The 12,658-nt window shown below is 35.5% G+C and overlaps 1 protein-coding gene and 1 non-coding gene across 2 annotated transcripts; one reads left to right on the forward strand and one right to left on the reverse strand.

The window, feature by feature from the left end:
- Positions 1-6,349: 6,349 nt before the first annotated feature.
- On the reverse strand, positions 6,350-6,456 carry LOC131621150 (small nucleolar RNA R71). Its single transcript, XR_009289479.1, has one exon. It is a non-coding gene; the product is annotated as a small nucleolar RNA R71 (small nucleolar RNA).
- Positions 6,457-8,129: 1,673 nt separating this feature from the next.
- On the forward strand, positions 8,130-11,472 carry LOC131620374 (malate dehydrogenase, mitochondrial). Its single transcript, XM_058891431.1, has 7 exons — positions 8,130-8,521; positions 8,745-8,918; positions 9,866-10,034; positions 10,295-10,356; positions 10,470-10,591; positions 10,746-10,866; positions 11,022-11,472. The coding sequence occupies exons 1-7, from the start codon at positions 8,270-8,272 to the stop codon at positions 11,157-11,159; spliced, it is 1,038 nt and encodes a 345-aa protein (XP_058747414.1). The 5' UTR covers positions 8,130-8,269; the 3' UTR covers positions 11,160-11,472.
- The last annotated feature ends 1,186 nt before the right edge of the window (positions 11,473-12,658 follow it).

Raw genomic sequence — 12,658 nt, forward strand, 5'->3', positions numbered from 1 at the left:
AGACCCAAAGTTCACGTCACATTTTTGGGGTGCTTTACATGAGGCGCTTGGAACAAAGCTACGATTAAGTTCGGCATATCACCCACAAACAGATGGACAAACAGAACGAACGAATCAGTCATTAGAGGATTTACTGCGGGCATGTGTACTGGATGATAGAGGGAGTTGGGATGATATACTACCTCTAATTGAATTCACCTACAACAACAGTTTTCATACTAGCATCGGAATGGCTCCATTTGAAGCTCTATATGGGCGAAAATGTCAGACGCCATTATGTTGGTATCAAGATGGTGAAAGTATGATTGTAGGTCCAGAAATGGTTCATCAGACTACAGAAAAGGTTAAGAACATTAAGGAAAAGATGAAAGCTTCACAAGACCGTCAAAAAAGCTACGCCGACAAAAGACATAGGCCGTTGGATTTTGAAGAGGGAGACCATGTGTTCCTCAGTGTCACACCTACCACGGGAGTGGGGAGAGCAATCAAAACACGTAAGTTAACTCTAAAGTTTATTGGGCCCTATCAAATAACTTCAAAAATTGGACCCGTGGCTTACCGAATTGCATTACCGCCCTTTTTATCTGGAATACATGATGTGTTTCATGTCTCACGACTACGGAAGTACATTCCAGACCCTTCTCACGTAATCAAACCAGACACCATTCAGCTTAAAGACAACTTATCATTCGAAGCAATACCCGTCAGGATCGAGGATAGGAAAATGAAGCTGCTAAGGAATAAGGAAATTCTGTTAGTAAAAATAATTTGGAACCAAGCCACTGGTGATGCAACTTGGGAACTTGAAAGTGCAATCCGAGAGAAATACCCAGAATTGTTTGCAGACGCGTAGTTTCGAGGACGAAACTCTTTTAGGGGGGGAGTATATTAAGACCCGTAATTTTATAAATAAATTAATATTTTAAAATTTTAGTATATTCTCACCTCTATGATATATTTTTGATCAAATATATAGTTAAATAGTATTTATACTAATAAAATCTTAGAATTTTTATTAGTAGTTCAAGACATAAGTTTCTTAAAAATTCTTGTTTTCAGTCTCTTTAATGTTCGATAAAATTAACCGCCTTAATTTTTAAAACAACCCCTGTTTGATAAGGAGATTCTAGTAATAGAATAACAAAATTATTTATGAAAAAGTTAAAACAAAAAAAAAAAGTTTCTCTTGAAATTAATTTCCGGTCTCTCCAATAAATGATAGTTTTACCCGCTTAAAATTTTAAAATAATCTCTGGTCATAACAAAAGTTTATCAGTGAAAACATAAATTATTTTTAGTAGATTAATAAAAAGTTAATAATAAAAGTAATAAATTTTATTTCTCTCGACCGATATTTTATATAACGCAGTATAGAATAACCCGAAAAAGAATTTTATTATCGGCAAAAATTATTTCGGTCATTTTTATCAGTGTCACGTAACACCGGAAATTGCACTTATAATGTAAAACAAAAAATATATATTACCGGGAAGGATATCTACTGCTATCTACTTCTAGGGGTGAATATTGATGATGAGGGTAATTAAATTGAAGTGATGGTTAATGATGGTTTTACGTCGGCAAGGCTATTTTATGAAACGTGGAGCCGTAATGCTACTGATATTACCATTCACACAGTAGTATTTAAATACTACTACCTCATACAATACATGCATCCTGTGTTTTCAAATCTCTACACTACTTTGGCCAAGGTAAATAAATCTCTTCTCTAAAAGACTAGAACTACCATGTTTATAAGTTATCTATTTGCAAGTAGTGTTTTGATAGAAATTAATTGTTTCTTTTTCCTCTTTTTACAAACAAATTTGGATAGAGTATATTGTCTTTTAAATAAATTAAAATGGACCTTATAAGAATATTGTAAAGCATAGTGGGGTATAGTTAAGTAATAATTTTTATAGGAAGAAAAACTAGTATGAAGATGACTTAAGATAGATTATGATCAATTTTAGTAATATAATTTTTATCAGTTAAAATTTCTCAACATGATTCTCTTATTAAATAATAATAAAAATATTTTTAGTCCTCCAAATCTTATGTTAAGATAGTCCTTGGTTACGCTAACGTACAACAAGCATTAAGTTATATAAAAAAAAAATTATGACTTTCATATTTAAATTTATATTAAACTATTGATTAATTTTTATAAGATTAAATTTTTAGAAAGAGTTTACTAATCTTGTTTAAATATATGTATACGGATTATGTTATATTATTGTTACTATTAAACAATTAGAACCAACCAAGATATTTGGTTTTCAATTATATAATAATGGTAGAACTGTTGGTATGTTCTTTTTACTACAATTATACTTTTAATTTTTAAAGTCTTTTTCCAAATATTACATGTTATAGATAAGACCATGGTCATACTAAATACATAAATAAAATATTAAATCGGATAATTACGGAATATACAAACGAACGAATTATTCTATATTAGTCATTCTAATTTAGTTCGTTTTGGATAAAGGTGCACGACCCGCCAACCAATTTCAAACAAACCATCAATTCCACAACTCTCGTAGCTGTAAGGGCATCTCTCTATTTTTATATACTTCTCTCAAAAATAAAATTATATATATATATATATATACTCTGTATCTTCTTACGTGTTTATTTTGAAGGTGACTAATTGTGAAGGTGAGTAAATGTAATATAAATATATTTGTATAAATTCTGATGCATGAGATAAGTGTTTATATATGGTGATGTTACCCATATGATTGAAAAACATATATGGGGAATTGTATGCTCATACATTTCATGATTACGTGGCTACCGGAGAGGAGTCACGAGGTGCACACCGGAGAGGTGGCACGGGGTGCGTGTCCAAGAAGGAACCACCTTATCCCGTAGTGGATCATTGAGTATGATTGATGGGTAGATACCTATCACCTTAGTGGTGCTAAATCCTGAAGCGATACCACGACCCTTTGCGAAGGGATTGATATTCCGGAATCATATGCATCGACATATAGACATTGCATTAGAAATGAGTCTTAATTATGCTATGTGTATTATTGTTATAAATGTGTATATACATGTGTTAGAATGAGATCTCTAGCCATGTATAATGTATCCTCTGTTTTTGCTTGTTGCTCCGCTCTTGTATATTTGTTATTTTTGGATTGATGACCCTTTCAGTGTTTGTGTGGGCAATATGCCAATAGATCATGTCACTCCCAGGATACAACGAGATGCCGCCGTCGAGGACGACGAAACTTACTTTCCCTGAAGCTTGGACAGACACGTCCTGGGGATTTGACCCAGCCTCAGGACGACTCACGTTCTCCGGGAACGTGTTAGAGACTACTACCATCGTAGGACAGCTTCCTTGGTCATTACTAGCTTCCTCTCTGGAGTGATTGACCACTATGGATTGTTGATTCCCCCTCCATCCCCACTTGGACCCGCATATACCCCAATCATGGGAGGGGGGCCATTCTTTCACGATATACCTATGCCTCCCTTAGACTTAGAGATGTTGTTAGGGCTACCCTCAATGATTCCTCGTGACATTTTTCCCATGGGCGAGTTACCTCATCTTGATCCGACACATGCGCCATCCTTGGAGGATGATATAGATGGAGCAGAGGATGATGACGATTATGATCCCTTCGAGCATGACTACGACGAGGATGGCTCTGATCATACCTTGTCGAGCGCCTGTAGGGGATTCTATGGAGCTGGGGCAGGGGAGTATTGCGGATGTCGATAGATTCAGATCAGCGTAGTTAGGGACTAGACGGTAGTAGCACTTAGTACTAGATGGCGGGTTTCTATATGAGTGGCTTGAGATTTTCTCCCTGAGGCAGTTCTCCTGCGTGAGTGTCTGCCGGGGACTTTTATTCTATCACTTTATGGGTTGTATTTCCTAACACTATTCGTACTTATATCTTGTGACGCTATGTCGAGTTTATGCTTAGTATGGTTATTAAGTTTTAATCTAGTTTAACTAATTTCCATTTATAAAATCTAGTTGAATTCTTAAAACCAATCTAAATATAAAATTCAATATAATTCTTAAATAAAAATAATAATAAAAAAAAGGGACACTATTTCTCACAAGGAAAACCATTAACTGATTTAGATGTGGAAACAATCCATTTTTTTAAATTCACTCTTGTTGTTAAAAATCGGGGTGTTACAAATATGAAGGGGAACAAAATACAAAAGTTGAAGAGCATTGTGAGATCTTTCTAAAGATTACTCAAACACCTCCATAGAATGTGTAGTTTGGGAGAATCGAATTAAAGAAGAAGGCACCATAGCACTTGAATTTTAAGCCATTTCATGAAGAACCAAGTTTCAAACTTTGAATCAAATCTGCATAATCCTTGCTTGCAGACCCTATAACTTTTTCAAGACACCATAATCAAATGATTTCACTTGCTTTTGATCCATTATCCAAGTGTTTTAAGCATTTTCCAAGAATTCATTCCATTTCAAGACTAAAGGCAAGACTTCCATTTTGAAAAAGCCAACTTTAATCACAAAGTCCACTCTTCTTGAGCTCCCAACTTTTTTCCTTCTGCACACACTCAACCTAAAGCTCATACACAACATGTTTAAAGTATCCATCCACTCCAAGCATGCTTGTACTATGCATTGGAACCATATCTTGCAACATTGCTTCAAAATAAAGTTATGAAACCTTGAGGCTCGATGAGGTCATACTCATACCCTAATGTTTCTCTATAAATAGAGACCATTTCTAAGCTTCAAAACACACCAGAAATCCCCCTCAAGCCTCTCTAAAACTCTCTCAAATCAGAGTTGGCAAAATTTCTCCATTTTTAAGCTTTGAAGTCCATAACTTCGGATCTCTCCTCTCTAGCAAACTCTTGGCAAATTAACCATCCAAACACCTTTATATATCAGATAGACACTTATGTATGCATTAGAATCCAACTGAAACACTTGAATCTAAACCTACATATCCCACTTGTTTATCATTGCAGGTCGAGGTCCATAGAGGAATCTAGGTGCTTCCAGTCCAAACCAAGCATTGCAATAACTTCCTTGGAGTTTAGTGAAGCTAACAAGATCATTACAACACTTCCAGACCTCCATTAATCCAGGTTTTGATCTCCAGTTTCAAAGGTATAAAACTCAACTTTGAACTCCATGGTTTAGACACCTATTGTTGCATTTCTTGATACTAGATTGTTTATTTTGATGTGCTGAATGAAAGCCCTAAGGTATACAAGATTGATTATTCATGTTAGCCATTTAATTTGAATTTGAAATTCTAGGGTTATTCACATTTTCTGAAAAATTCAAGAGTTATTGAATAAAATATTCAATATTAACGGGAACATGAATTACTGATCAAAATATTGAATATTAACGGGAACATGAAGTTACTGATCGATATATCCCAAACTTTGACTCAACCTATAGAAATTTCTAATTTTACACATCTATTTTTAGGACATTACCTCTGCAATAATATCTATATTGAACAAAATAACACGGCCACAACAGACTAGTTAGCATTAAAAAGAGATAGAATTGTAAAATATACTCCTGATAGGTCTCGAACTTAAGACCTACAAAATGCATGACAGTGACCACTATCGCTGGACTATGGCTGCAAAGTTGTTAAATTATTAGCGAAAATGTTATTTATTACTTAATATTTATTATAATTTTTTACTCTTCACTCGATTTTTTGAGGCCCTGGGCCTGGTTGCCCTGGCCCAAGGCCGACCCTGATACAATCTGTATACTTGCGGATACACGCGATCAAGTTTTTGGCGCCGTTGTCGGAGACCAATTATGTCAAATATCGTAACCCTGTTGTTACACCGTTTAGATTAAGGCACACTTTTTCAGGTAAATGTGAAGATTTTGTAGTACTTGAGCTTTAGTAGACCTAATAGCTGAACCAGAGAGATACATACATGCACAAAATTTGTTTTGACGAATTAAGATAGCAATGGTAGAAGAACAAGACCGTAAGCCGCTTAAGGATTTTGCCTTGCCTTCCAATGAAGAACCTCATACAGGTATTGTGAACCCTGCAATAGCAGCTCATAACTTTGAATTTAAACCCGCTCTGTTACAAATTGTGCAACAGAACCAATTTTCTGGTCTGGCAACAGAGACCCCCAACTAACACTTAAAAGTGTTCATCCAACTAGCCGACTCATTGAAATCCAATGGTGTCCCTCCCGAGGCAATACGATTATGATTATTTCCTTTTTCCCTTAGAGATAGAGCTAGATCATGGTTAGACTCCCTTCTAGCAAACTCAATTACCACTTGGAATGACCTGAAGAAAGTATTCCTTGCTAGATACTTTCCACCAAGTAAGACCGTCGTCCTTCGAAACCAAATAACTAGATTCACCCAACAAGATAGTGAATCCATTTTCGATGCTTGGGAAAGATACAAAGATTTATTAAGAGCCTGCCCACACCATGGATTAGAACAATGGCTAATCATTCATACATTTTATAACAGACTTCTATACAACACTAAGATGACCATAGACGCTACCGCTGACAGTGTATTAATGAACAAACCATATCCCAAGGCTCGTGGCCTCATAAAAGACATGGCACAAAACCATTATTAATGGGGGACTGAACGAACACCAGTAGAGAAGAAAGAAATAAAAGGAGGTATATACGAAGTTAATGGCCTATACCATATGAACGCAAAAATGGATGCCCTAGCACAAAAAATTGAAAGTTTAGTTATTAACCCTACAACTATTGTAGCTGCAGCTCAACCCGAATGCGAAATCTGTGGAACCCCCGGACATATTACTCCTGAGTGTAGTCTTTTGGCTGAACCTAGCCTAGATCAGGCCAACTATGCCCAAGGAAATCCTTATTCGAACACCTAAAACCCATGATGGAGGAATCACCCAAACTTTTCTTATAAGAACAATAACTCTACGTTTCCTCAAAATACTGCACCTCAAAGACCACAAGGCTACAAAAAACAAAGACCAACACATCCTAACCAAGCTGCACCTCAAAAGTCCAATCTAGAAATGATCATGGAAAATTTCAATACAGCTCAAACTCAACAGAATAAGGAATTTATGAATAAGAACATTCACATAAACGAGCTGATTACCCAATTAGGCAACAAAGTCGATTCTATGGTAACCCAGAACAAGAACAAGATGTTGGAAACCCAAATCTCCCAAGTAGCTCAGGCCACGCCAGGAGGATCATTCCCTGGACAACCTCAACCTAACCCTAAAGGCCATGATAATAATATTGCTTTACGAAGAGGAACCACTTACATTGGACATGTAGATCCTAGGTTGACTAGCAATTTGCCAAGAAATAATAAGCCTGAGCCACCTAAAGAAAATATTGTAACTAGAACTGGAGAACAAGTAGTAGAAAAACCATAAAGCCGAAGAAACACAGAGAAGAAGGAATTAAGGATAAAGAAAAGGTGAATTGTTCCAGAACAGAACATAAACGTTAAAGGTTGTCTTCCACATATACACTAAATGATATATTGACAACCCTTCTTCTTCAAGAACTCGTTGAAGATCAAGTAGATATTTATAGTAGCATGCTGCTTCAATCTGACGTTGGAAGTGGTACTTGCAAACAGTTTGATGCTCAAGTAAGTGTGACGTTTTAAGCAAGTGTGAGGTTTTAGGTTATAATAGTCCGTATCTAAAATGAATATGACATTAAATTTATACCAATTCCCATAGAATTTGAAGGCTCTAGAAACTTCATCTAGTGACACATGTCTCTCAAGACATTTATGAGGTGGTTATACAATCTCGATATATGACAATTTATAAAAGTCGAGTCATCTTATTCTTTGACGCCTCTAAATTCAATGTCTGTTGTGAACCCCTCTCCCATTTATAGTCGATTATCGAGATTTTAGTGAGTTGTAAGCCAATCTTGACCAAAAGATTACCCATATACACATTTCAACATAACTTTTTTTTTTTATTGTTTATCAATTTGATTTCCAAAATTAATAATACTAAAAAAGAGTGTCTTGAACTATGTATGTATAATTAAATTTCAACGAATTATCTTTTTAATTTTTTCATCCCAACTTTTATTATTTTGTGCGGACCCGAAATAGTTGCAACTTGTAGTTGTAGGTGCTCACTCGCTAATAATCGCAATAAATTGGAAATTGGAATCGATATCATCGTCACTTCAAACATTTACCTCTCTCGTTATTCTCGAAAAGCTTTCCCAACCAAAAAGCAGAGAAAGAAAAGCATCCAACAACGGAGAGAATAATGAGGCCATCCATCTTCAGATCCATCCACTCCGCCGTCTCCCGCAGCCGCTCTCAGCTACTCCGCCGTGGCTATGCTACCGAACCGGTCCCAGAACGCAAGGTGGCCATCCTTGGCGCTGCCGGCGGGATCGGTCAGCCCCTCTCTCTTCTGATGAAGCTCAACCCTCTCGTTTCCACCCTATCTCTTTACGATATCGCTGGAACTCCCGGTGTTGCCGCTGATGTTAGCCACATCAACTCCAGATCTGAGGTACCGTACATTTTCTACCTATATTCAATCGATTTTGATGGTTTTCTGCTATATTCAATTGATTTTTCTACGTATAAATCTAGATCTGATGCAACTTCTATTTTTGATGCCATTGTAGATTCTACTGTTGTACCTTCTGTAATTGCATGCTGATTTTACTGTAGTGTGATGTTGATGGGATATGAATTGAGTTTTTTTTATTCTTTTTTGGTTTTGCTTGCAGGTTTCTGGGTATGCTGGTGAGGAAGAGCTCGGTAAAGCTTTGGAGGGTGCTGATGTTGTTATTATTCCTGCTGGTGTGCCGAGAAAGCCTGGAATGACTCGTGATGATCTTTTCAACATTAATGCTGGCATTGTCAAGTCACTTGCCACTGCTATTGCTAAGTACTGTCCCCATGTGAGTGATTGTTTTCCTTGAGTTTCTATTTGTTGTTCTTCTATGGCTGTTTGTTGTGTTGCTTGACTCTTTAGTGTTTTGCGTTGGTTTTCTCTGGGAAAACTCTTATACTAGCTTGGGCCACTGAGAGAATTTCATTGCAATTGGTTTTGTATAATAATCAGTTATTAATTTTTTTTTTAGTTTAAGTTATTCCGGACTTAGGGTGTTTTTTGATTTTGCCGTGACTGAAATTTATTCTAAAAGAATTGATTCTGTAAAATTGATTTTGACTAAAAGTGAGTTAAATGTAAAAGTGAAATTTATTCCAAAAGAACTGATTCTATAAAATTGATTTCGACTTAAAGTGAGTTAAATGTAAAGTGAAATTTATTCCAAAAGAATTGATTCTATAAAATTGATTCCAACTACAAGTAAGTTAAATATTAAGTGATTTATGTTTCATTACATTCATGCAAAAGTGAGTTGAAAAGTGAATTTTCAGTATACAAATCACGTTTAGACTCTTAAGTTACAAATCCTACCTTCAGATGGAATCAATTCTGAAAGTCATATTCAATTCTACTTTTGATGAACGAAATACTTAAAAATCAGTTCTACATTTCTAGATTTGAGTTTGCCTCTTCCAAAGTGAAAACAAAACATAAACTTACTTTTAGACATGGTAGTCTATTTTTCTAGTCAACATATTATGGGTATTGCATTGATTTCAAAATTTAATTTGATGACCAATAATAATTAGAATTGATTGGCATATTGATTTTGTTACGTCCATTGAAAGTATAAAATTTATACGTTGGAAATTTGGAAAGCAATCAAGTGTATTTAATAAATTGAACTGAGTAAATATACACTCACTGTTTTATATTAAGCATGGTGGAATTTTAGTTTTTGCAGTTCATGTATAATATTTATTTGAAGCTGATCATTTTTACATTTGGAATCAGGCCCTTGTTAACATGATAAGCAACCCTGTGAACTCCACAGTTCCCATTGCTGCAGAGGTTTTCAAGAAGGCAGGGACATATGACGAAAAGAGATTGTTTGGAGTTACAACCCTTGATGTGGTTAGGGCAAAAACTTTCTATGCTGGGAAAGCTAGAGTTCCAGTTGCCGGTATGTAAAGTGTAACTGTCTCACAATTAGACTGATATCTTACTCTTTTTTTTTTTTTCAATTTGCATTAAGATGAAACAAATGAGAATTAGAGTATTGAGTCTTATTTAAGCTTCAAATTTTGCAAAGAAAGTCCAACATAATCAAAGTGTTTTTTCTCGAAGAAGAGGGTGGTGGATTGGGAAAAGATTGAATTTGCGTTTCTTTCAACTGCAAATTAATTTACTTTTTATTGTACATAACATTTGATTTTTCTGCAGATGTCAATGTACCTGTTATAGGAGGCCATGCAGGAGTTACTATTCTCCCACTATTTTCTCAGGTAATTTCCTGCTCTTTAACATGACACTTTCATACTGCTAACATATATATTGGCTTCCTAGTGTTGGTATGCTTCATATGTATATAGTCTATTGACTTTTTCTCCTTGTATAGGCAACACCTTCCGCCAATCTGGATGCTGATGTCATTGAGGCTCTAACAAAGAGGACACAAGATGGAGGAACAGAAGTCGTGACTGCCAAGGCTGGAAAGGGTTCTGCAACTTTGTCAATGGCGTAAGTTTTAGTTTAGTCATGTATACAGTATTGTCATTCTCTAGAAACAGTTTATTATGGTAAATCTTGGTAGTAATACTGCAATACATGGATAATGATTCATTGGTGACTTTTCATATGATTGATATGTAAAGAATTTGCATGTTTCTCGCAGGTATGCTGGAGCCATATTTGCTGATGCTTGCCTCAAAGGTCTTAACGGAGTTCCAGATGTTGTTGAGTGCTCATATGTGCAATCCAATATCATCAGTGAACTTCCTTTCTTTGCTTCCAAGGTGATCTAAACTGCAACAAACTGTACTCTTTTATGTTTTGTTGTTTGCCTAGGCACAGGGCTTATTTTCTTTTAACATGTGTTCGTAGAAATGCTGATCCATGTTCACCAGCAGTTTACTTTTTACATTGATTAAAATATTAAAATACTTTACAGGTGAGGATTGGAAAGAATGGTGTTGAGGAAATTCTGGGCTTAGGCTCACTCTCAGATTTCGAGCAAGAAGGTCTCGAAAAGCTCAAGTCTGAACTCAAATCATCTATTGAAAAGGGAATCAAATTTGCCTCCCAGTAATCAAACATGTCATACATTTCCAGCAGGTTGCTGGTTTTTTCCTCCCATTTAAAACCAATCAAATTTTGCAAATTCTGAACCATTGTTTGTAATGCTGCCTGCATAGGTGGTGGCTTTGTTGTTTTAATTATAGAGCAGGTATACTTTTAGATAAATAATTAAATCTGTGAGAGCGGTTTATAGCTCAGCATGAATTGAAGTTAAAACCAGTTTTAGATTTTGGCGTTTCCATTCATAATGGCCCTTCTTCACCAATGTATGGCCTTTCCATTCATTATGTGCAATTGAAGAGTGATGCACCCTTTTTCTCTCATTTAATTTTCTTTCAAGTTTTTTTTTACCAAGATAATTTGCTAGGCTTTTTAAAGCTCATAACTGTTTCTTTTCTTCACCTATATACACATTTATTTGGGAAGGGGGGGTTTGAATGAGATGAAAAATTACCTGGCCTAATATCATACAATCTACTTGACTTTACCATCAAGGATTGACTTAGCGGAAGAAACTAAGGAACTGTTTATAGCTTAATGTCTCAGTTTCATTGTCATGTCTCAGGGTTTATAAGTTAATATAATTCCAGTTCAAAAAAGAATTGTTTCTCAATTTTACCTTAGGTATCTTAACTAAAAAAAGGTATCTCAATATACGTAAATTATTTAATTTAAAAAAAGTTAAAATAAACTAAATCTATTTTTTATGACATTTAATATTTGTAATTTAATTTAACTAGTAACTTTATTAAATATTACAAATTTCATTAACTAAATGATATAAATGACATTTAATATTTGTAATTGCAACTGTAACACCTCACACATATTTGTCTAGAATAATATGCATAAAGTATTATAAATGGTTCATAAGACGACAAATACATAATGTTTCGCAGCGGAAAGTAGAAGTGTACGAATACAAAAGCCGAATGTATCATGGCCAAAATACAAGTACATCATAATAGTACATGTCCAAAATACATAAACTAGCAAGCACGATAAGAACTAAAAGAAACATTCAAGCATCACCAAGAGATCTAATCCATCTTTCCCTTACCGCGATCTTGTCTCGAACCACCTGAAAAAAAAAATATAATTGGAATGGGATGAAATTACTAAATCTCAGTGAGTCCGCCTATCCTACTAGTCCACTCGGATCTAAAGGGAACATACTATAAATGAACGAATCCACCATTGATTCGGGGTTATTCTTACTTCCGGTACAAATACGGAGCAAATAATCAATTCATCCGCCATTGGACGAATAATGCAAATGTACAATTATATAAGAAACCAAGTATGCAAAACCCGCATCCATATACGGGGAATCCAGAAACGCGTTAATGCCTCGACTAGGTTATAAAAACACACCCTCGATGAATCACGCCCATGCCTATTGTCAAGAGACTTGTACAAGCACACCGCAAGATGATTAGACGGGCTCGCACAAGCCTAAATGGCCGCGAGATGACCTTAGCCTAATTGGCGTCATTGTCCCGTTAACCA

This window comes from Vicia villosa, linkage group LG7 (assembly GCF_029867415.1).
Source record: "Vicia villosa cultivar HV-30 ecotype Madison, WI linkage group LG7, Vvil1.0, whole genome shotgun sequence".
NCBI lineage: Eukaryota > Viridiplantae > Streptophyta > Magnoliopsida > Fabales > Fabaceae > Vicia > Vicia villosa.